Genomic DNA, 25,799 nt, shown 5'->3' with positions numbered 1-25,799 from the left:
CCCAAATGGCTAGATCGCAGGAGCCATGGAGCTGTCTGTCTCTTGAAGAAGGGCTGTTCTGTTCAAGCCTTCTCTCTCTGTTCTTGTGACGTGCCCTCCACAGCCTCTTCGGGGTCGCCCTGGGAGGGCAGCAGGAGGTCCCCGTCTTCTGCCTGCCACCAGCTCCACCACATTGGGCAAGGGCTCGATCGCTTGTCCCTGAGCCCCTCCCGGGCTACAGCAGGGCAGCAGGACCTGGAAGACGCCCAGCAGGAGGTTCACGACCGCGGCTGTCTGCCCGGTGTGAGTTTAAGCCGCCGGGTCCGGGACTTGAACCACAGTCGACTACATGGGAGTACAGCGACATAGCCAGTACGCTAACTGCTGGTCCCTGCAATACCCTTTTTTCAGCTCTCCAGCTCCTAGGACCCTAGATATGCTTGCATACTTGGTGGAGAATAAAAATACTGATAATATTTTTCCTTAGACCTTTTTGCAAATTAAGTTCACCTTCAAAGAGAAAGTTTTTTGTAGGTCTTTTGTAAAATAAATGTGTTTCATTTTTCATTAGTTGTCTTAATCCATTGGATTACTAATGAGCACATTGAGTGGAATGTACAACATTGTTTTTTGTTTTTGGAAAATTATTTAATAGATTCAAATGGATTTACACTAAGACCATTTTTAGATTTTACAGTTGGATATCAAATTGTAATAATTTTTCTGATATTACACATTTTCATGAGAATTCTGTATTGATATTCATTAAACAAATGGTTTTGTTTTCTTAGCATTCTGAATGGGGTTTATCAGAATTCACAGACCACATTAGGTACAGCAAAACATTTGCTATGGAGCCTTGCTCAGGTTATCCCCATGTATGAATGCTTATTCATATTCTGTCATTAGTTCTTTAATGGCTATGTTTATGTAATATAAGCCTATACTATTACATTTTAAATCAAAGTTCTTTTATCTGATTGTCAGCTGCTGAGGAGCTTGATATGGAAAATGAATTTTTATTACCACCTGTTTTTGGAGAAGAATATGAGGAACAGCCCAGACCTCGATCCAAAAAAAAGGTATAAGATTTAATAGTACTTTTGCATTCACTTTATATTTCAGTATAGTAATATTTCATAGGCACCAAGAAAGATACAGTGATCTTCTCTGTTGACTATGGAGATACAGTAGTAGGCATAAAGAATACAGTGATCTTTTGATCTTAGAGTACTGAAAACATGGGAAGATTGCTTTGGTTTCTAGGTTGAAAAATACTTTAAATAATTTATTTCTAGTTGATAAAAATACCTCTAATTTTGCTGTTAAATCATAGAAGAATAAATTTTGTTGCCACTTAGTTTTTCTTTTAAAATTTATGTAAGGTCAAATAGAAATATTTGCTAAAAAAAAGTAAATTCAGTTAACTCCAAATGGATCATATACTCAAATAAGAGGTAAAAATATAAAACTCTTAGAAGGAAAACAGGCCTAAGTCTTCATGACCTTAGGCTAGACACAGTTTCTTAAAAAGCACAAGGAAGAAAATAGAAAATAAATAAATTGGAGTACATCAAAATTAAAAGCATTCACACTGCAAATTAGTACCATCAAGTCATTGAAGAGGAGTTGAGTGGTCATCCTCTATAAGGAGGAATTGTTGCTATGTTCTTTAATTTCTCTCTGATATAATGTTTAAGACCTTTTTATTCTAGATTATTAGTTTATTGATTATGTATTTAATTTTTTTCATTGATGACCGAAAGCACAATTTAACATTTTTTTTCTTTACTTTTGTTGAGAGATGGCTTACATAAGGGATGTAAAATAATGTAGGCTTAAAAAAAGATTTTACAATGGTGTTTTACTAATAGGGAACCAAGAGAAAAGCTGTATCAGGATACCAGTCTCATGATGATAGTTCTGACAATTCAGAATGCAGCTTTCCTTTCAAATATACATATGGAGTAAATGCATGGAAACACTGGGTCAAAACTAGGCAACTTGACGAAGATCTTCTGGTATTAGATGAACTGAAATCTCGTAAGTCTTTTGATTTTGTTTCTCTTAAATCTCATTTAAATAAAAATTAGTTATTTACTGCCTTTAATTTTTAAAACATTAATTCTTGTTTAAAGCAATTATAAGAATGATTTTATTCTACTTTCATGTTCTTACAAAAATAAATTAATTTCAGAAAGTTTCTTAGCTTTAAGTAAGACAGTACATAGTTATAATTATAGTTTTTATTTTATTTATTTTTAGCTAAATCAGTAAAGTTAAAAGAGGATCTACTCTCTCACACTACAGCTGAACTTAACTATGGGCTAGCCCATTTTGTCAATGAGATCCGACGGCCAAATGGGGAGAATTATGCACCTGATAGCATCTACTATCTTTGCCTCGGAATACAGGAGGTTAGTGAGTTCATGGTTGCTTGTCAAATATAACATTAATAAGAATAATTGTGTAGTTGTTCTTGGAGAGAAAAGTGTTCTTCCAGGGTATATGGGTAGCTTTATGGAACTTTATTAACTTACCAAGAAAGATAATGAAGAATTTATCTCTTTGGAAATAGTAGGATATTATGAAGGATTTTTTTGGAGCTATTTTTTTTTTAATGTAAAATATGTGTTCCAAACACCTTCAATTTCTCTAAAACTGTGTACCCAAACCAAAAAGAATTTATGGGGAAAATATGGTATGTACGAACAACTCAAAACTTTTGTATCTGGTCTAAAAAAGTTGTATGTTTGGTACCATATGTGCATGATCAGGATGACAGTATTCTTTTCTTACCAGTTGCAAATAAATGAATTCATATTTAGGGCATGATATATAACTACATCTGGTTATAGATTCATACTGATCTACATGTAAACAGAAAAGTGTCGTACCTTGGTGAATAGTCAATACTATAAAAAAAGTGTTTCACCACTTTAAGTAAATTTGCTTTGTAAATTTTTTTTAGAATTTTTTTTTTAATTATTATTTTAAAATTTTACTATCGGGCACATGCATCTTAAACAGCTATTGAATTTTGTCAATTGCCTTTTCTACATCTGAGGCAATGTGGTTTTTCCCACTTACTCTGTTAATAATAGTATATTATGTCAATTAATTTTTAGACATTAAACCAATTTTATATCCCTTGGATAGACTTCACGTCATATTAATATGTAACTCTTTTTATATATTGCCAGGTTAAATTTGCTATATATTGTTAATGAGTTTTACAGGTTTTCATGAGGGATAGTAGTTCATAATTTTCTTATCTTTGCATAACTTTGGTTTGGGGTAAATACTGGCCTTGTAAGATGACTTGGAAAATGTTCCTCCTATTCTTTTTAGAGAATTTGTGAGCATTTGTATTATTTCTTACTTAGACTTTTCATAAAATTTACCAGTGTGGCCATGTAACCTATATAGGTTTTTTGGTGTCTGTGTGATTGTAGGTAGGGGTGATTTTAAATCACTAAATTAATCCTTCTAGTTGATAAAGGAATGTTTGAATTTTATGTTTTTTCTCAAGTCATTTGGCATTTTCATCTGCCAAGAAATACATGTATGTTATCAAAGTTGTCAAATTTGTGAACATAAATTGATTATATTCTCTTATTCTTTATAATGTCTGTAGGGAGTGCTTATGTTTTCATTCCTAATATTAGTAATTTGTGCCTCTTTGTTGTTTGAATAGTACAGTTCAGGAATCAGTAAACTTCTAGTGCAACATAGTAAATAATTTAGGCCTTGCAGACCAAGAGGCAATTAGGGTATTATATTGCTATGTACATAAATTGCTTTGAATGTAGCCATTAATAAAAGTAAAAAAAACCCAATTTTTGGCTCATATAGCCTGTTTAAAAAACAGGTGACTACTGGTATTTGGCCTAATCAGTCTAGTGTTCTTACCTCGTTAAAAATGTAAGTAACTCAGGACCAGCAGTTAATGTAATGGCTATGTTGCTAGACTCCCACGTAGTCGACCGCAGTTTGAGTCCTGGACCCGGTGGCTTAAACTCACGCTGGGCACATGTGAGTGCGTGTCCAAGGTCCCGAGAGGAGAAAGGAGGAGAAGGGATTGTGGCATGGCCATCCCCCTTGGGGAGTGATTTCTCCTTTTCTGTCTCTCTCTGTCTTTCTGGCGAGCGCACGCGCCCTTATAGCAAAAAACCTCTCCAAAAATAAAAACATGTAAGTAATTGTTTTAACATTTATAAAGTATCTGGTTTTTATTTTTTCCTTTATTAATTTGTTCTTCCTCCCCTCACCCCCAGCTTATTAGGGTGGAAGCTTAGATGACTGATTGTAGGCCTTTCCTTTGTAAATATTATTTGTTTAATTTATTTGACAGACAACACATGCACTTGCCAGAGAGGGAAAAAGCACACCTCGGGGGGAGGAGGGCATTGTCATGCTGCACTTCTTTCTTCATTTCTTCATCCTATCAGGGTTTGGGGCATGTATGCACATGTGTCAAGCCACCAGGATCAGGATTCAAACCACTTGGTCAGTTGGGATCCAGCTTCCTTAACCATTGGGCCACAGGACTAGACTCCATTTTCCCCCTCTTAAACTAGTTTACCTGCATTCCACACATTTATACATTGTGTTTTCTTTTTCTTCTTATAGGAAGTTGAATCTCTAAATTGCCTTTTTTTTTTTTTTTTTTTTTTTTTTAATGTATAATCGGCGTTTTATTTTTTCCTCCAGAGGACAGACAGTTCTTCAGTCCTTAAAGATTCGGCTCCTTACATGGGCTTTGGTGGAGGGCGAGGGGCAGCACCCGCAGGTCTAAATCAGGGTGGGGGTGTTCGGTCCTTGCAAGCCTCCTGAGATCGGTTCCTGACTACCTTGCTACGAATGGCGCAACTCACACAGTAATGTAGCTTCACATACAGCTTGGGGAGCACATAGGCATCGAAGACACTTGCTTCGGAGATGTCCCTGTTGGCTGCGGCCTCTACTATGTTCCGGATGATGAACTTATTAATAGCCTTGCCCTTGGGCACGCATCAGGCACAGTTCGTGCAGCGAATAGGCTACACATGGACACGGCCCTTTTTGGCACGGCCATTGTTCCTTCTTTTCTTCATCATCTCGGAAGCGAGGCCGCAAGAGAGCTCTAGATTGCTTTTTATTGAATATTATTTATGTGTTAGAATTCCACATACTACTAGAGGGTTGAGAACTAAATGGATTGCATAATTAATGATTATAAATTATGTTTTAAAATAGGTTTTTTTCACTCCCAGTTTGTTATTGCAATAAAATACGTATCACTTAAAATTTGCCTTTGTAATAATTAAAAAAAAAAAACATTTATCTGTCTGTCTATGCGTCTGTCCACCCATCCATTTATTTATTATGATTTTCAAGCTGCTAGGTCCAGGACTTGAATTACAGTCAGCAATGTAGGAATCCAGTACCTCAATCACCATGCCACCTACTGGCCCTTTGTAATCATTCTCAAGTATATAGCTACTTTGCATCGGTCAGTAGGTCAGTACATTCACGTTGCTGTGCATCCATCAACAGCACCCATCTGCAGAACTCTTCATCTTATAACACTGAAACTCTACCCATTAAATAGTGATGCCCCATTTCCTTTTCTATGAGCCCCTGACAACCATCATTCTTCTCTCTATGGATTTGACTATTCTAGGAACCACCTGCATGTGGAATCATACAATATTTGCCATTTTGTATCTGGTTTATTTCATTGAGCATAATGCTCTTAAGGTTCCTTAATGTTGTAGCATTTGTTAGAATTATTTTCTATAGTTTTTTTTTTTTTTTTTGGAGAGGTTTTTGCTACAGGGCGCATGCGCTCGCCAGATAGACAGAGAGAGACATAGAGACAGAAAGTGAGAAATCACCCCCCGGGGGGATGGTCACGCCGCAATCCCTTCTCCTCCATTCTCCTCTCGGGATCTTGGGCATGCACGCACACGCGCCCGGCGTGAGTTTTAAGCCACCGGGTCTGGGATGCAAACTGCGGTCGACTACGTGGGAGTCCAGAGACATAGCCATTACGCTAACTGCTGGTTCCCGATTTTCTATAGTTTTTAAATAGTTTTTTTAAGATAGTTTTTTAAATTAAAAATAATAATAATCAGAGAAAGAGAGGGAAAGTGAGAAAGCAAGCTACCAGGTCCAGGACTTGAACCATGGTTGGCCATGTGGGAGTTCAGTGCCACAACCACCGTGCCACCTGCTGGCCCCTAAATAGGTCCTTTATGTACTGATAAATATTTCCTCAAAAAATTGTTTTACTACTGATCTATACTTTTTAAAATGGTTATGATGATAAATTTTATGTTCTGTGTATTTATCACAGTTTTTAAAAATTGTGTTCTATTTGTTTACATCATTGGACACATTTTCATGGACTTGATTTGTTTTCAGAGACTGTGTGGTATTTATAAGCAGCTTTCGAAATAATCCTAAATGTCAGTGGAAAGATACCTAAAATATATACTTTCCAGGAATCAGATTGAGAGAAGGAGAGTGCTGTTTAATATTACTTTAAAAATATGTTTAGAAATAAAGGCTATTTTGGGAAGAGTGTGCATGTATTTCTGTCAGATTTATTGGTTTTGTTAACATCTGACAAGACTAAAATAATGTTGAAGTATAATTTTCGTATATACATTTATGGATGGAATAACATTTCACTTTTTTTTTTTTTTTTTTTTTGGAGAGGTTTTTGCAATAGGGCACGTGCTCTCACTAGAAAGACAAAGAGACAGACTGAAAGTGAGAAATCACCTTCTGGGGGGATAGCCACGCCACAAGCCACAATCTCTTCTCCTCCATTCTCTTGGGATCCTGGGCACGCACGTACTCGCGCCCGTAATGAGTTTGAGCCACCGGGTCCAGGACTCGACCCGTGGTTGACTACATGGGTGTCCTGCGACATAGCCATTATTGCAACCGCTGGTCCCCGGAATAACATCTTTAGTTGTAGGGACTGAGTCTTAGGAGTGTATACAGGAGTAAGTCATTTATAGCTTATACGTTGAGAAGTTAAGTGTATTTATGAATTTTAACTGATACTATATGAAAGGGGAGCACAGATTTTGTTTTTCCCCTCTTTCACAAACAAAATTGCTGGTTCCCCCTCCCCCCTTTTTAGTATAAGGAAGGATCATTGTTAAATGTTCTTAAAATTTGGAAATGTCTAGGGGAGAAAGAAATTATATGAAATTACAGAATCCTACAATAACCATCATTAACATTTCATGATAATTTTCCCATAAACTACCGTACTTAGGTGAACATACGTCCTTTGCACCAAATTTATCATAAATGGAGCCGTGGACACCCTTTTCCTCAATACCTCCCACCCCATCTCCTATAGCTAGTTATAGATATTGTCCTATGTTTCTTTATGAACATAGTAAATGATTAGGAATTTTGCCAACTAAGAATACAGAGCCATATTATACATTCTACATCTTTCCTCCTTTTACTTTCCAGTACAGTAACAGTCTCACTGAGTCAACTGAAACAGACCTGTGTTATGTAAATCTTTTTTTTTTCTTTTTTTTTGAAGAGGTTTTTGCTATAGGGCGCGTGTGCTCACCAGACAGAGAGACAGAAAGCGAGAAATCACCCCCCAGGGGGGACGGCCACGCTGTAATCCCTTCTACATTCTCCTCTTGGGATCCTGGGCACGCACGCACATGTGCCCAGCGTGAGTTTTAAGCCACTGGGTCCGGTGTGGGAGTCCAGCGACATAGCCATTACACTAACTACTGGTCCCATGTATATCATTTTTTTAAAAAAATTACTTTATCTTTGATAATTTATTTTAATTTGACCAGAAAGGGACAGAGAGAAAGGCAAACACTAAGAAAGCAAGCTGCCAGGTCCAGAGCTCGAACCATGGTCGACCATGTGGGAGTCTAGCACCCTTAACCACCATATTTCATTGTATTTTAAACCACTGTTAATTTAATCATTTTTACAATGAATGAACATTTCCTTTGTTTCATAAAATTTGGCTATCATAGCTAAACAGTTTGCATTCTCCTTCCCCTCCCCAATCTTGTATTATTATCCTAAAGAAATTTTATTTCTGAGATAAGATTACTGAAATGGTATTTATTATTGGATCAAAAGAAAATGATACATTTTTGAAAGAATTATATTTTTATATTTACTAGTATTTAATTTGACCATAGAGAGACAGAGAAGAAAAGTGAGAAAGCAAACCACCAGGTCTGGGACTTGTCCAGTGTCTTAACCACCACGCCACCTGTCAGCCCCTATATTTTTTTTATTTTTAAAGATATTGTCAGATTACTTTCCAAAAAGGTTGAACATCTTTTCATGTTTCTTAGCTGTTTACATTTGCTTTTCTGTATATTGTCCCTTTGTCTATTGGGGGTTGGTCATCCTTTTCAGTTATGAGAGTTCCTATTTATACTCTAAAGTAATTACTCACTTTTTTCCCCCTAATATTTTAATTTTTTTAAAAGAATTACTTACTGTGGGACCAGCAGTTAGCGTAATGGCTATGTCACAGGATTCCCACGTAGTCAACCGCAGCTCGAGTCCCGGACCCAGTGGCTTAAACTCACGCCGGGTGCGTGTGCGTGCGTGCCCAAGATCCCGAGAGAAGAATGGAGGAGAAGGGATTGTGGTATGGCCATCCCCCCTAGGGGGTGATTTCTCGCTTTCTCTCAATCTGTCTCTGTCTGTCTGGCGAGCACACGCACCCTATAGCAAAAACCTCTCCAAAAAGAAAAAAAAAGAATTACTTACTGTAATTTATTTATTTGTTTATTTGAGGGGGAGGATTTTTGCTATAGGATGCGTGTGCTCCCCAGTGAGAGAGACAGAAAGTCAGAAATCACCCCCGGGGGGGATGGCCGTGCCTCAATCCCTTCTCCTCCATTCTCCTCTCAGGATCTTGGGCACACACGCACACATGCCCAGCGTGCTTTAAGCTGCGAAATCTTGTACTTGAGTTGCAGTCAACTACGTGGGAGTCCAGTGACATAATCATGATACCATTGGCTGGTCCTTATTATTATTATTTTTTAAAATTTCACCAGAGAGAGAGAGGGAAAATGGGAAATTCAGCTGCCAGGTCTGGAGCTTGAACCACAGTCTGCCATGTGGGAATCAAATTCCTTAACCACCATGCCACTTGCTGGCCCCAGTATTTTTATTTTTCAACATATTAAATATTGTTATCAAATTTGAAATACAGTGGGGCCAGCAGGTAACATGGTGGTTAAGGGACCAGACTCCATCCAACGGTCAACTGTGGCTTAAGTCTTAGACCTGGTGTCTTGCTTTCTCTCTCTCTCAGGTAAGTGTGTGTGCCCTATAGTGAATTAATTATAATAAATAAATTTAAATAATTTCTTTAAAAATATATAGTAAAAAATGGGCCAGCTCTGTCGCCTGGTGGCTAAGACCCCAGATCCTATGTGACTGACTGTATTGTTAAAGTACTGGAGATTGAAGTAAGCATTTTGATGGCTTTTATTTATCAACTGTTTACTGCTTTTCATGTAATTTAATCCTCTCAGCAACTTTACTGTTACTATCACCATTTTTTTTGATGAGAAAGTGCAGTTAAGTAGCTTGCCCAAGTCATACAGCTTAAAAATTTTGAACCTAGTCAGTGAGCCCTTTGATTTAAAAGCCACTGAAATAATTTTGCCCTTCAGTTTTGAAATATATATACAAATCACAGAATTGGGACTGATTAGTTCTAACTAAGGCTATACTATGAAAAAATGCAACAGTGTAGAAAATGTTTTAAATTGAGTTTGGAAGTTCATATAGAAATTTACTTGGCAGACAGTGAAGGAAGTGAAGTGGTATTCCTGTAAAAGAGAAAAATATATACAAGGGCATAGTTTTCCAGGAATTTCTTGGTATGGTTGCAATGTAAAATGTGAAATGGAAAGAGCTTCGTGGTGGTGAGAAGGGAGGGAGTTTTGCAGTAGTTAAGAGTCAAATACCACACAGGTCCTGTAGTGCTTGCTGAGATGTTTGTTATTACTTCTACTAGGTTTTTTTTTTTTTTTTTTCATCCAGAGTGAAATATTGAAAAGATTTTTCAAGACCACACTTTTTTTCACTGGATCTAGATAACTTAAGGTTGGAATATTCAAAACAAATTATTTACAACAAGAGATTTTGTATTTTTTTGTCTTTTTTATTCATTTATTTGTTTTTAGAGAGAGATTTTTGCTATAGGGCATGTGGACTAGCCAGAGAGACAGAAAGTGAGAAATCACCCGTTCAGGGCAGTGTTCACCCTGCAATCCCTTCTCCTCCATTTTCCTCTTGGGATTTTGGGCACACACACACATACACACACACACACACACACACACACACACACACATGAGCCCTGTGTGAGTTTTAAGACGCCAGGTCTGGGACTCAATCCATGGTCAACTATTTGCGAGTCCAGTGACATAAGCATTACACCGTTTGCCATTATACCATTAAACCTTCTTTCTTTATTATTATTAATTTTCTATAAGGTATGTATGTTTGCTGGGGGTGAGGAAAGGAGTACCTCTGATGGGGCATAGTTATGCCACAGTTTCTCCTGTTTTTCCTGTTGGGATATTAGGCAAGTGTACACATGCGTTCAGCATATTTTTCAGATGGGATTTAACTACAGTCATTTATATGAGTTCTGGCTCCTTTAACCTTTAGGGCATAGGGCCAACTCCCAGAACAAGTGATTTTAGAGACTACTTAGTAGATTCTCTTAAATATATCTAATAGCTCTCAATTATGAGTGTTTTGTATTTCTAACATTTATCTTAATTTATAAATTGTTACATGTTTTGTTTCATGTAATAGGTTTCTTGCTCTTAAAATATTCTTAGCAGTGTATATTGTTGAAGGCCAGCAGGTGGCATAATGGTTAAGGTACTGGACTTCACATGGTCAACCATGGTTGGAGTCCTGGACCTGACAGCTTGAAACTCATACTGGCCCACGTGTGCATGCATGTCCAAAATCTCAAGAACAGAATGAAGGAGGAGGGATTGTGGCGTGGCTATTCTACCTGGGGAGTGACTTCTAGCTGTTTGTCTCTTCAGCGAGCCCATGCACTGTATAGCAAAAAATCTCAAAAAAAAAAAAAGAAAAGAAAAAGACCCACAAAAACACAGTGCATATTGGGAACCAGCAGTTAGCGTAATGGCTATGTTGCTGGACCTCCACGTAGTCGACTGCGGTTCACGTCCCGGACCCGGTGGCTTAAAACTCACACGGGGCGCATGTGCGTGCGTGCCCAAGATCCCGAGAGGAGAATGGAGAAGGGATTGTGACGTGACCATCCCCCTTGGGGGGTGATTTCTCGCTTTCTGTCTCTATGTCTCTCTCTCTGTCTGTCTGGCGAGCGCACGCGCCCTATAGCAAAAACCTCTCAAAAGAAAAAAGAAAAAAAAACCGCAGTGCATGTTGTTATATTAGTGACAATACATGTGTGAACAAGCATGTTCATAGTCTAACATAGTTTCTAAAGTACATCGTTTTCGACTGCCTATTAACTATGTTATACTGGATTTTCTGCTTCTCAAATACCAGTACCATAATTTCTTCTTTTTTTTCCTAAGAGATTTTAAGCCTTAGGGCATATATACTCACTGGAGAGAGACAGAGACAGTGAGAGGCAAAGTGAGAAATCATTTTCCAGGGGAGATGGCCATGCCACAATCCCTTCTCCATTCTCCTGGGATCATGGAGACGTACGCACACTCACCTGGTGTGATTTTGAAGGCACTGGGTCCAGGACTCTAACTGCAGTCAGCTATATGGGTGTCCAGTGATATAACTACTATGCCATCTGTTGGCCCCAATACCATAATTTCTATTCAAGTAAATAGATACATACCAGTGTACTGCTTTGCCCTACAGATATTTTTAATCAATAAAAACCAGAGCCCTTGAACTGTGACTAGTTGAATGAGAAGCATTGTAAGTATAAAATATGTACCAGATTTCAAATAATTTGTTTTTAAAAAATTAAAATATTGTTAGTTTTAATTATAATGTTGAAATTTCATGCTTTAGGTATATTGGGTTAAGTAAAATATTATACTTTTTAATTTTTTAAAATGTGGCTACTAGAATATTTAAAATTAAACATTTAACTCACATTATCTTTTTATTATTCAATACTCTTCTACACAGTTCTCCCAAAATTATCTATGGAATGCTAGTTTTCTCAAGGTTTCAAAGAAATTGGAGTAAAATGAGACACCAGTAACCCTTATAAATGAATTTAAACTTTAAAAAGAAAATACATATTAATCTAAATATTCTGTAATTAATGACTTTCAATGAAGAAAATTTTTTTTTATTAAATTTGCCCCCATAGCACCAGCAGGTGACATAGAAGTTAAGACAGCAAGGTCTTACATGATCAGCTGCTCAGTTCAAGTCCCAGACCTGGTAGCTTGAAAAACATAGTCGACAGGTGTGCGTACATGCTCAGAATCCCGAGAGAATGGAGGAGACAGGACTGCAGCATGGCCATCCTTCTGGAGGATGAGTTCTCACTTTCCCTCTCTTTCTCTCCTCATCCCTCTCTGCCTCTCTCCAGCAAGCACATACTTCTCACTTAATAAGACAGAGTTCTGTTCGTATGACAAGGTCATTAAGCAAATGAGTTGATAAGTGAGGTGCTTAAGGACAGATGTCTTGTGGTGTGGTATATATTTTTCAATAGGTATTACATAGCCTACAATACTACACTAGAATGGTAGAATTCTATTCATACAAAAAGCATATATTGGGACCTGCAGGTGGCATGGTGTTTGGGGGTGCTGGCCTCCCATGTGGCCGACCATGGTTCAAATCCTGGACCAGGTTGCTTGCTTTCTCACTTTCCCTCTCTTGATAACTTCATTTTAATTTTCAAATCTTACATGTTACAGGACATAAAAATGCAATCAGGAAAAATTATAAAAATGATGTTCCAAAAATTAAAAGATTATTAATAAAAAAGACATTCACAGGCCAGAAGGTGGTATGGTGGTTGAAGTGCTGGATTTCCACACAGCCCACTGTCATTCAAGTCCCAGACCTGATGGCTTGCTTTCTCACTTTGCCTCACCCTCTTGTTCTTTCTCTGGTGAGCACACATGCTCTATAGCAAATTTAAAAATAAGAATAAATAAAATTAAAATATTATTAAAATAATTATTTTATTTAACTTTATTTATTTACTTATTTAATATTTCCAGAAAGAGAGAGACAGAGAAGGAAAGTGAGAAAGCAAGGTCTGGAACTCGAACCTCCGTGGGCCATGTGGGAGTCCAGCACCCTAACTACCACACCACCTGCTGGCCCCAAATTTAAATAAAATCTTTCAAATAAAAAGACATTCAGATTAATATTTTAGTCATTGGATATTTCACTGTGGTAGTGTTTTGAGGTCATCAGTGTCATCACTGAAGTTACTATCAGGAGCTTTGGAGGGCCTGGGTAAGGGAGATGATGGCAATGAAATAAAAGTATTTGGGGGGCAGGCAGCAGGTGATATGGTGGTTAAGGCACTGGATTCCCATTTGGTCAGCCATTCTTTGAGTGCCAGACCCAGAGCCTTCAAAATCACCAAGCATGTGTGTTTGCATGTGTGCCCAATATCCTGGGAAGAGAAAGGATTGTGTTGGGGCCATCTTCTCCTGACTCCCCACCCCTCAGCCCCATCCCTCTCTGGTGAGTACACATGCCTTATGACAAAAACCTTAAAAAAATACTTCTGGGGGTAGTGTTCCTGGTTATGGCTTTAAGGAAGAATCTTGTTAGTGTCTGTTTTGCAATGTCATTCATCATAAATTTCATGACAGCATTATAAAAAGTTCATTTATTTGCTTGTCTAATTTCATAATCTTTCAGCATTCAGATTCATACCCCATAGTTCTAATACAGCCACATTCTTTTAGAACCTTATTCACTTTTGAGAGCACACTAGCTAATCCTTTTACAGTGACCTTCTTTTGTATTTCTTTCATTCTTTTCTATTCTAAGTGCTCCTGTGCTTTCAGCTGTACTAAATTTTTATTAGTTACCTCTCCCTCAACGTACTCCACTAATTCTTCAATATCTTCCACTCTAACCTGTTGTTGAGCATGTAGCACAAGCCACAATTGTTTATGTATGACTTCAATATGTTCATCTTTGTCAAACACTTTGAAATTATTTACAAAATGTTTTCATCTCAAGATCAGTAGTTTTCCTTCCAGTCTTGGTGCTTCGTCCAGGTAAAGTCTTGTTCTTCTTTTTTGTGACATTTTCTAGTATGGGTGCACAATAAAGTAGTTTAAACAAAATGTATAGTCCTGCATGATTTCAAATGCTTCCAACAATGAATACGGATTGGGCCTCAGGAAGGAAGCAAAGAAAGGGGATTCCTTATTTATTCCTTTAACAAAAGGTAGATCATTAAGTAAGGAATGACTGTATTCAGTTAGGCCAGTCTGATCAGGTAATTTTCTCTGTGGTTAAGTTCCTATAAGTAGTTACTGTCCTTAACAGCCTATTTTTTGCCTCTGTTTTTGAAACTACAGGTTCTCTTTTCTTCTGTAGATTCCTATTTGGTTGCAAGGGCTTTAAGTGATAGGGTAACCATGTATGGCTTAGAAAAGAGACTTAACCTTTAATGCAAAACTAAAATAATAATGTGGCATTGCTTCTCATGCTATAACAATGACTAATAAAACATATTATAATTCATCCTATAACAACAGATCATTTATTACAGATTATCTAGAGAAACCTTTTTCTATTTTAATTAAAACTTCTATTTTAATAATTTGTATTAAAAACCTTATTTTCATTTTTTAATTTAAACTAAATTCTTATTTTTATTATACTATAAGGCCACATGCATTTGCCATAGAGAGAGAAGGAGAAAGTGAGACATCATCCTTCAAGTGGGATGACCACACTGTAATCCCTTTTCCTCAGTTTCCTCTCAGATTTTGGGGAATGCACTTGTGGGCATGTTGCATATTTTCAAGCTGCTGGATTTGGGACTCAAACTTTGCAGTTGGCCTTGTGTGAGTCTTTTCATTGCCCAGGCTAGCCTTGAATTTGTCATCTTCCTACTCAAGCCTACCAAGTAGCTGGGGTCACAAAAGTGTACCTTAACACCTGGCTGAGAAATCTTTTTAGGAGAGCTAAGTATTAAACATTAAATTTATGAACTGGGAGCTTAGTTGTTTTGGGGTTGTTGTATTATTGGTAAGGTTTTGAATTTGTATAGAAATTATTTCTTCTTCGTTGTTAACTTTACAAATAGAAATAATTATTTCAGGATCATTTCCTTCATTTTTTATTGTCTATATTGCCATTCTAAACTTGTCAATTTTACTTACATGTAATGTGCTAATTGAGTTAACACTTAAAAAATACATCTAGATGGGCTGGCCACAGAGTATACTGTGCCCTAACATGGCTAACTATGGTTTGAGGTGCAGCCCAGGTGATTTGGAAACAGTTCTGGATGCATTTATGAGTGTGCTCTAATGGGATGAAGAAACGAAGGAAAAAGATTGCAGTGTTGACCATGCCCCTCTGAGGGTACTTTCTCTTTCTGGCAAATGCATGTGCCTTCTGACAATAATAATAAAGAAAAGGAACCTATGAACGCTACTTTGTAAAAGTTTAAAAGTCCATTAAATAGAATCATGATAATGTATTTTATTAGGTTGTTGGGAAAGTCATGATGTATTTTTCTATGCAGAGATGTTTCATGACTTCCCTGATGATCTAATAACCAATCAGTGCTAACATAGCATTGAGGATATCCAGATAATTTAGGAAGTGGTATTTGGAGAACTACTTTATGACTAACCCAAAAGTAGGGGTGGGATCTTGCATTAGTCTAACTGTGATCTTTTCAAAAGGCATTAGTTTTTCTTCTATTGTTTGGGAGTTATGCAGACTGATACTCTTTTTCAACTAGTAAAAGTAACATTAGATCAACCCAGATGATGGCATTCTGATCTAGATTTTGATAAGGGTATACATGATGTATCTTTTTACTTTCCACTTATTTATGTCTTTTTATTTAAAGTGGGTTTTTTGCAGGCATATTGTTAAGCCTTGGTTTTGTTTTTAAATCCAGTCTAATGATGTTCCTCTCAGATTTTGGGGAATGCACTTGTGGGCATGTTGCATATTTTCAAGCTGCTGGATTTGGGACTCAAACTTTGCAGTTGGCCTTGTGTGAGTCTTTTCATTGCCCAGGCTAGCCTTGAATTTGTCATCTTCCTACTCAAGCCTACCAAGTAGCTGGGGTCACAAAAGTGTACCTTAACACCTGGCTGAGAAATCTTTTTAGGAGAGCTAAGTATTAAACATTAAATTTATGAACTGGGAGCTTAGTTGTTTTGGGGTTGTTGTATTATTGGTAAGGTTTTGAATTTGTATAGAAATTATTTCTTCTTCGTTGTTAACTTTACAAATAGAAATAATTATTTCAGGATCATTTCCTTCATTTTTTATTGTCTATATTGCCATTCTAAACTTGTCAATTTTACTTACATGTAATGTGCTAATTGAGTTAACACTTAAAAAATACATCTAGATGGGCTGGCCACAGAGTATACTGTGCCCTAACATGGCTAACTATGGTTTGAGGTGCAGCCCAGGTGATTTGGAAACAGTTCTGGATGCATTTATGAGTGTGCTCTAATGGGATGAAGAAACGAAGGAAAAAGATTGCAGTGTTGACCATGCCCCTCTGAGGGTACTTTCTCTTTCTGGCAAATGCATGTGCCTTCTGACAATAATAATAAAGAAAAGGAACCTATGAACGCTACTTTGTAAAAGTTTAAAAGTCCATTAAATAGAATCATGATAATGTATTTTATTAGGTTGTTGGGAAAGTCATGATGTATTTTTCTATGCAGAGATGTTTCATGACTTCCCTGATGATCTAATAACCAATCAGTGCTAACATAGCATTGAGGATATCCAGATAATTTAGGAAGTGGTATTTGGAGAACTACTTTATGACTAACCCAAAAGTAGGGGTGGGATCTTGCATTAGTCTAACTGTGATCTTTTCAAAAGGCATTAGTTTTTCTTCTATTGTTTGGGAGTTATGCAGACTGATACTCTTTTTCAACTAGTAAAAGTAACATTAGATCAACCCAGATGATGGCATTCTGATCTAGATTTTGATAAGGGTATACATGATGTATCTTTTTACTTTCCACTTATTTATGTCTTTTTATTTAAAGTGGGTTTTTTGCAGGCATATTGTTAAGCCTTGGTTTTGTTTTTAAATCCAGTCTAATGATGTCTTTTTATTCTTTTCTTTTTTGATTTTTGCCTTAGGGTGCATGTGCTCAACAGAGAGAGAGAGGAAAAATGAGAAATCACCTACTCCCAGGGGGGATGGCTACCCCACAGTCTCTCCTCCTCCACTCTCTTCAGGATTTTGGGCATAAGCATACATATGCCCAGTGTGATTTTTCAAGCCTCCAGGTCTGAGGCTTGAACCAAGTTGGCCATGTGTGAAAGTCCAGTGTCTTAACTACCATGCCACCTGCTGGCCTTCAACAGATGTTTTATACAGGAACAGATAGTAAATGTTTTAAGCTTTATATATATGAAATTAGAAATGGAAAATTATTGATGATAACATGCATGCATGATTAAGCCACTATGCAGTATATTCTGGATGGGAAATCACATTTTGTATGCTGTGATGATGTTTAGGGAATTAATGTAAATTAATTAATTAAAAAATGTTTCAGAAGAAGAAAAGCTCATGGAAATATGCATAATGGGAAAACTATGTATGAATTTCAAAGTTTTTGTACCAAAATAAATTCATACTTTAACTGTAAAAAAAAAAGAAAAATATTTTAAGCTTTGAAGGCCAAACGTATCTGTGTTGTGTAACCATTCAAACCTGCCATTGTACAATAGCTTGAAACTGCCTCAGAGAATATGCAAATAATTGACTAGATACCAAGAAACATTTCTTTACAAAAATAGGCAGTAAGTCAGATCATGCTTCAAGAGTTTTAGTGACCTTGGTTTAGACCTTTTACACTTAATGTAATGATTTAATATTGAGTCAAAATGTTTTCCTGCTGATTATTTAGTATTCTATTCTTTATTTATTTGCCTATTTTATCTTTTTGAATTTACTGGTTAATTTTTTTATGATCCCATTTTATCTCCACTATAGCTTTTTATTTACTCCTCTTCAAAGGTTGTTTTTAGAATTTGCAATATATATCTTTAATTAGTCATTATTTATCCTCAACTAATATTATATTACCTTACATATAAAGACCTTATAACAGTATATTATCCTTCCTTTAAATTGCTCTACAGGTAGACTTTACAAACTGTAGTGTTTAAATTATTCTGGAATAACTCCCCTTGTTAAGAGTTAAAATACTAGAATAAGACTCTAGTATGTTATCAGATTCATAAATTAGTACTGGCTCTCAGGTGAAGAGCACAGCACATAGAGACAATAGGGAAAAAACATTATTCTAAAGAAGTCTGTGTCCTGGGAGAGAGCTTCCAGTTGCTGTAGAGTAACGTTTCATCTCATCTTTACCACTGAATATTTGTTTTTAGTCATTATTTAATTACTATTACTTCAAAATTAATTTTTTTCTCTTTGTGCTAGTAATATATAACATTGGAGACAGATACTCTACTTTTTTTCTGACAGACCAGAGATTCTTACCCAGGTTTTACTTTCTTGATTCTAGGGTATTTGTTTAACCATTGAGTGTTTTAAGCAACAATTTAATTGACAGTTTATAATCTTTCATGTTTCTAGGTACATATATAAAGCCAGTAGTATCTCTAGTTTATGCTTAACTTTTCTTAGTCATAAAGCATGATATTATTCTTTAAAAATTAAGTAATATTCATGGTTTATAATTAGCTGGTTTTCCTTCAAGAAATTTTTCTCTTTTTTAGTACTTGTGTGGTAGTAATCGAAAAGACAACATATTTATTGATCCAGGATATCAGACATTTGAGCAAGAATTGAATAAAATACTCCGAAGTTGGCAACCAAGCATACTTCCTGATGGTAATACTATTTAAAATAAAGGTGCTCCTAAGGTGGCACTGAGATTGTTATTTTTATAGAATGTATGTTACAGTAATTTAAATTAGATAGCGTATTTTTCAAGGTACTCAATCATGAGCTCATCTGTCTTCTTTTATTGAATTAGAAATAAATGTGGTGGGAGGTGGGACCAGCAGTTAGCGTAATGGCTATGTCACCGGACTCCCATGTAGTCGACCGCGGTTCGAGTCCCGGACCCGGTGGCTTAAACTCACGCCAGGCGCATGTGCCTGCATGCCCAAGATCCCAAGAGGAGAAGGGATTGCGGTGTGGTCATCCCCCCTGGGGGGTGATTTCTCGCTTTTTGTCTCTGTCTCTGTCTTTCTGGCGAGCGCACAAGCCCTATAGCAAAAAACTTTCCCCCAAAAAAAGAAAGAAAGAAATGTGGTCAGTAACTAGTATTTATGAGAGATTTCATTAAAAAAAAAAAAAAAGTGACTGTTTTACTGTGGAATAAGACTCTGGATATCTATGTCTTAAGTCTGCCAGTGGGGATTCTGCTATAAATCTCTCTTTTCCCACTGTTGTAGATGTATGAAAAAAATGGATATATCCATAAACATCACTAGTTTTTGTTTTGTTTGTTTGTTTTTTTTTTTAGGAATTCTGTAGATTTAAATTTTTATCTGACCATTGTGTGCTTCTTCTACTGAAAAACAGGCAAAACTCAGTCCCTTATTCCAAAGATGATAGCTCTGTGGTCTATGGTCTAGTTTATTTTTTGTAGCTCTTATTGTTAAAGAACTGCATAGGTAATTCTGAAATTCATTCCAGTTGACCTGGTGTTAAGGGGAGGATGGAAATAGGTTTGCTCTTATAATGATTGTGTCTATTTCTAGCTGGTTAAATGAGAATGCTTTGATTTTTATAATTCTCTTAAAATAGTTCTCTCTATTTAAGGGTCAATATTCTCTCGAGTTGAAGAAGATTATCTATGGAGGATAAAACAACTAGGATCACACTCTCCAGTAGCTCTTCTGAATACCCTGTTCTACTTTAACACAAAGTATTTTGGCCTGAAAACAGTGGAACAACACCTACGGCTTTCCTTTGGCACTGTATTTAGGCACTGGAAAAAAAATCCTTTAACAATGGAAAACAAAGCATGTCTTCGATACCAAGTGTCTTCCTTATGTGGAACAGATAATGAAGGTAGTGTGACAGTTTTTTGTCTCGATTTTCCGTGGCAGGAATCTAAACCTGTCCTTTCTGGGGACCATTTAAATAACTTGTTAAGAAGTATCATTGTCATAAAATAAGATAATACATGGCTTCTTAAAATGTCTCAGTTTCTTTTGTTCGGTAATTGTTTATTACCAGAAGCCATAACTTAGAAAATTTAGACTTACAAATTTAAACAACTTAGAACTCTGAAGGATAGGATACCTAGTCCCATTCTTTGTTATAACAGACACTTTAGAACTGACAAGGAATGTCTTTCTTTAAGACTGGTTTTAGGAGGCTTATTTAATTTTTATTTTTTAAGATAAAATTACTACTGGAAAAAGAAAACATGAAGATGATGAGCCAGTATTTGAACAAATTGAAAACACAGCCAATCCTTCTAGATGTCCTGTGAAAATGTTTGAATGTTACTTGTCTAAAAGGTAAGTGTTAATGATACTTAACTTTTTTTTAAATAATTATTTTATTTATGCATTCATTTATTTTTTGGTTTGATCAGAGGGAGACAGAGGGTGAGAGAGAGGGAGAGAGGAAGTGAGAAAGCAAGCCACCAGATTCAGGACTCAAATCCTGGTTGGCCATGTGGGAGTGTCCAGCGCCCTAACCACCAAGCCACCTGCTGGTCCCCAATACTTAACTTTTTAAATGGTAATATAAGTTCATTGTTTTAAATGTGACACAACCAAGAAGTGACAGTTTTCTTACCAATCCTTTTTATATTTTTGTCTTCTCACTTATATCCAAGTCTATTCAGTTAAAACAACTCTATTATTATGACTTACCCAGATTATACTTGCATGTTAGGATTCAAGAATATGTCAAGAAAACACTGCCTACTACTGAAATTATTACTGCAGTCATCATCTTTTTAACTATACCAGTTCTATTGACTTTGCAAAATGGGAGCACAAGCCTTTTCTGTAAAAGGTTAAACAGTAAATATCTCAGGCTTTTAGGGCTATGGAGTTTTTATTTTTAAGGAATTGTTTATTTAATTTTATTTGTTGTTATTTTTAAATTTGATTAGAGAGACACAGAAAGAGAAAAAGGGAAAGTGAGAAAGCAAGCCACCTGGTCTGGGATTCAAACCACAGTCAGCCATGTGGAAGTCCAAGTCCAGCACCTTAATCACCATGCCACCTGCTGGCAATAGGCTATGGAGTCTTTATTGCAACTACTAAATTCTGCTGTTGTAGCTACAAAGCAACCATGTACTACATACAGTTTTGTGGCATATGCCTGTGTTACCATAAAACTTTACATGAGCAGGTGACTGGCAATAGTTTGCAATTTATCAGTATATAGGTATGTTCAAAGGTAGGACAGACAGATAGGTGGAGACGAAAATAAAATACTTACATTTAAGAGGAAATTGCCCTTTAAGGTCTAAATGATACAGTCATATGCTGAAAGTACTATACTTTTCACTTAATATTTCCAAATCTGAGCTCACCAGGCATTTAAAAATTTTTTTTGAAGGTTTTGCTATAGGGTGTGTATGCTTGCCAGAGAGAGACAGAGAGAGGGAAAGTCAGAAATCACCCATTAGGGATGGCCACAGTACAGTCCCTCCTCCTCCAGTCTCTTCTCAGGATTTTTGGGCATGTATCTACGTACGCCTGGTGTGATTTTTCAAGCTGTTGGGTCTGAGACTTGGAACTGTATAGCTGGCCATGTGGAATCTAGCACCTTAACCTCCATGCCACCTCCGGCCCCATTTTTAAAATTTTTAAACCAGTAAAATGTTTAGGACCACAGATTATTTTATCCTTGTAGTTTTTTAAAAAAGAATTATTTAACTTTATTATTATTTTCCAGTTTGATCAGAGAGAGGGAAAGCGACCACAGTTTAAGTCTGAACCATGATTGGCCCTGTGGGAGTCGAGTGCTTTTAATCACTATGCTACCTGCTGCCCCCTCCTTGTCATTTTAAGTAGGCAGGTTAGCATGAACAGAGAATGTACTTCCTTACATAAGTTCATAAATTACCATTAGGTCCCCAGCATGGTTCTCAAGAACTCATAAAAACAATAATGCCACCTCTAGGATTATACAGGTTGCACGTCCCTAATCCATAATCAAAATCAGAACTTCTTGACACTGACAAGACACCACAAATGGAAGATTCCACACCTGATTTCCTGTGATGGGTTGCAGTCAAAATGTAGCAATACAAAAATACTGTATAAAATTACATTCAGGCCATGTGTATATAAATTTCTATTTAGTTTTATAAGGAATTTTATTTTATTTGCTGTCATGTTTTATCAATTCTAAGATATTTTTTACACTTACTATCTCTGAAACTAGGATGTCTGTTTAAATTGATACATCTTATAATTAGCAGTGTTTAACTTGCTTAGTGGTAATATTAAAATAATGGCCAAGAGGGCCAGCTGGTGGTGGTGTGTGTTGTGGTTAAAGCTGCTGGATCCCACATAGCCAACTGCATGGTTCGAGTCTTAGACCTGGTGGCATGAAAAACACACCAGGCACATATGGATATGTGTCCAAAATCCTGAGAGGAGAATGAAAAAAAAGGTTGCTGGGTGGCTATCCCCCTTAGGGGGTGATTTCTTACTTTGTTCCTCTCTTTCTTTGTCTCTGGCAAGTGCATATGCCTTACATAGCATATTTAAAGAAAGATAATAAAAATGGTATATCTATTGACAATGTTTTGGATTCAGTGAAATATAGAATATAAAGTATGGTAGGATATAATCCTATTTTCACAGAAAATAACAATATTTTAATGGCAATATTAATGTACATCATAAGAGAGATTGTCTAACCACATAATGTGATGAATAGGGTCTGAAAGATTTCTTTTTTGAGGAGTTTTTTGCTATTAGGGTGTGTGCGCTTGTCAGAAAGAGAGAGACAGAAAGCAAGAAACCAACCCCCAAGGGGGATGGCCACACCACAATCCTCTCTCCTTTCTCCTCTCAGGATCTTGGGCACGCACACACACTTGCCCGACGTGAGTTTAAGTCACCAGGTCTGGGACTCGATCCGAGGGAGACTACATGAGAGTTCAGCAACATAGCCATTATGCTAACTGCTGGTCCCAAGGGTCTGAAAGACTCTTGAAAGAAGAAAGGGAAGGTGGGAGAAGTTTTGTATACTTTTTGTGAAATTGATGTTTTCTTTCCTTTCTTCCCAAAGTCCACAGAATCTTAATCAGAGAATGGATGTTTTTTATCTGCAACCAGAATGTTCTAGTTCTACAGATAGCCCTGTCTGGTATACATCTACTTCACTGGACCGAAACACCTTGGAAAATATGCTCGTACGGGTTCTTCTAGTAAAAGATATTTATGATAAAGACAATTATGAACTGGATGAAGACACAGACTAAAAAGGAACGTTTCAGAAGCAATCGGGATAAAACAGCATTAGATAGTCATGCTGCTAGATCTTTTATTATGAAAAACATTTCAAGTTTACTCATTCTGTTTTGAGTTTTGTAGCAGTGTGCCCACACTGGGTATTACCATGTAAATAATCTGTGAGTGAAAGTTGCCATTATTCTATGTAGTGGTTTTAGAATACTTAACAAATACATTCAAATTCTTTTTTATTATTATTTATTTGATTAGGTATGTTTGTAACTTTTTACATTACAAAATATGAATGAGAATGTGCCATGTATAATTTTTTCTTGTAGTAAGAAACACCCATACTGCACAACTCTGCTGTTGCAAAGCTTCCTTGAAGGGCTCTCCTACAGGGCCCTTGCCTGGATGGTTGTGTATGGTAGCACTACTAAGAGTTTAGAACTTGCAGTGTCTTTCAGAATTTTAAAAATAAACTGTAAACTAATAGGCTGGGGTTTTGTTTTGTTTTTTTGTTTTGTTTTGTTTTGTTTTATGTTTTAGTTGCTGAAGCCTTACAAGGTTATGTAGAAAGATACCATCTTTTGTACCAAAAATAGACAAGAGAATGCTGTCAATATTGATGTACTGTAATGTGAATCTATACTGGTGAAGACAACTTTTTGTTCCCTTTATTAAAACCTTAGTGTCCTTTTCTCATTTGTGGCTTTCTGCATCACCCCAGTCAATTAAAAATTACATATATATATGTATATATAAAGAAGACTATAAGTTGAAAATAAGATCATCAAGACATTTTCTTTGTTCAAATGTCTGATGAATGTATAAAATTCTGTTTTCTTTTTCTCTGCCATCCATAAAAATGTTTGATTTTTATTTATTTCTCCTCCCCCCCCCCGCCAAGGGTATAGATCATGTTGCAATAATACCTGTTTAAGTACTCAAAAATTTTACCAATTTTACTAGAATTCTTGTGCCTGCTTTCATATATGACTGATGCATACCTTGGATAAAATTATTTTTAGAAATGCCACTCCCAAAATAGTTGTTATAGGAAGTCAAGCTCCTTAAAATAAGACAGTATCTCATTTTACTATGAAGATTACCAGTGTAGTAATTTTGGTATTTAAGATGATTGAAGAACAAAGAAAGAAACTGATGGATAAAGTCTATCTCAGAGGAAATCACATTTGATGTTAGATTGTTTGGCTTTTAAAATTTAATTACTTCTTATAGAAGATTGCATTAAAAAACTTTGTGAGTCTGCCTAGCTGTTTACTCATTCAGGTTTTTCTTTCAGATTAAGGAAGTTTACTTAAAATCTTACTTTCTAAAGACTAAGCAAAGTGCTAGCTGCAACTACATATAGCATGTGTATAATGTTGTTTTCATGTTTCTAATTCTTAAATCACCAAGGTGACATCAGTTGTTTAGGGGGGAATTGGGCTATTTCCCACAGTGGTTAGGCAATGTGTACACATTCCTTAGACATTTCTCTCTCCCTTAGGATAAATGTTAGCACATAAATGAAATTTCCTCAACCATGATTTGAAAAATTCCATAGGTGTAATCACTGTATATTGAAGCAATAATTACCTGAAATGTTTTTGGCATAAAATTACTTTATAATGTTCTAACTCGTTTTATACATTTGAATAACTTTTCTGTCCCTTGATTTTTATATTTGTCAAGTGATAACCAGACTGACAGTAGCAAATCTGGTAATACTTTACTAAGTAGATTGCTGATTGTCTATTTAGTGAAAAATGGGTAACATATTTAAAACACATAGTACGAAAATTTTCTCAAACTTACCTTTTCCTGGACTACTACTTTGAGCACTTTTCCTATAACTGCATATTGTTGATTAAAAGGTGGTTATTCCTAGCCATCTTTTATTCTTCAAAATGGTGCTACATTCCCATCAAGAGCAATAAAGTTTTTCCCAAATGTCACTTATTGTACATTTTACCAAACACCATAAATTTCTGCCATGTTACTGCATCTAAGCACCTTGTTTTGCTATTTATATTTTCTTTATTTGCTTAGCTTTTCTAAGTGGAAATGTCTACATAATTTTGACCTCGACATGATTGAGAACTTCGAGCTCTTGTCTTTGTGTTGATTGCAATCCAACGATAGGTTAACTTGATTCTCAGGGCGAAAAGAAAAAAAAAATACGAGTATTG

At 36.3% G+C, this 25,799-nt stretch overlaps 1 protein-coding gene and 1 pseudogene across 1 annotated transcript in view; one reads left to right on the top strand and one right to left on the bottom strand.

The window, feature by feature from the left end:
- ZMYM2 (zinc finger MYM-type containing 2) overlaps nucleotides 1–24,305 on the top strand; it is a 160,923-nt gene extending 136,618 nt beyond the window's left edge. The window contains 7 exon segments of the mRNA XM_006146715.3: nucleotides 967–1,061; nucleotides 1,854–2,022; nucleotides 2,245–2,396; nucleotides 18,937–19,051; nucleotides 19,991–20,242; nucleotides 20,577–20,697; nucleotides 23,441–24,305. Of these exon segments, the coding sequence (XP_006146777.2) occupies nucleotides 967–1,061; nucleotides 1,854–2,022; nucleotides 2,245–2,396; nucleotides 18,937–19,051; nucleotides 19,991–20,242; nucleotides 20,577–20,697; nucleotides 23,441–23,633 (1,097 nt within the window). The 3' untranslated portion in view covers nucleotides 23,634–24,305.
- LOC106734703 (40S ribosomal protein S26-like) lies at nucleotides 4,716–5,093 on the bottom strand (annotated as a pseudogene).
- Nucleotides 24,306–25,799: the final 1,494 nt, after the last annotated feature.

The sequence above is a fragment of the Tupaia chinensis genome, unplaced genomic scaffold (genome assembly GCF_000334495.1).
Source record: "Tupaia chinensis unplaced genomic scaffold, TupChi_1.0 Scaffold000186_1, whole genome shotgun sequence".
NCBI classification, from domain to species: domain Eukaryota; kingdom Metazoa; phylum Chordata; class Mammalia; order Scandentia; family Tupaiidae; genus Tupaia; species Tupaia belangeri.
The sequence above is the reverse complement of the archived record's forward strand: the minus strand, read 5'-3'. Positions and strand labels throughout refer to the sequence as shown.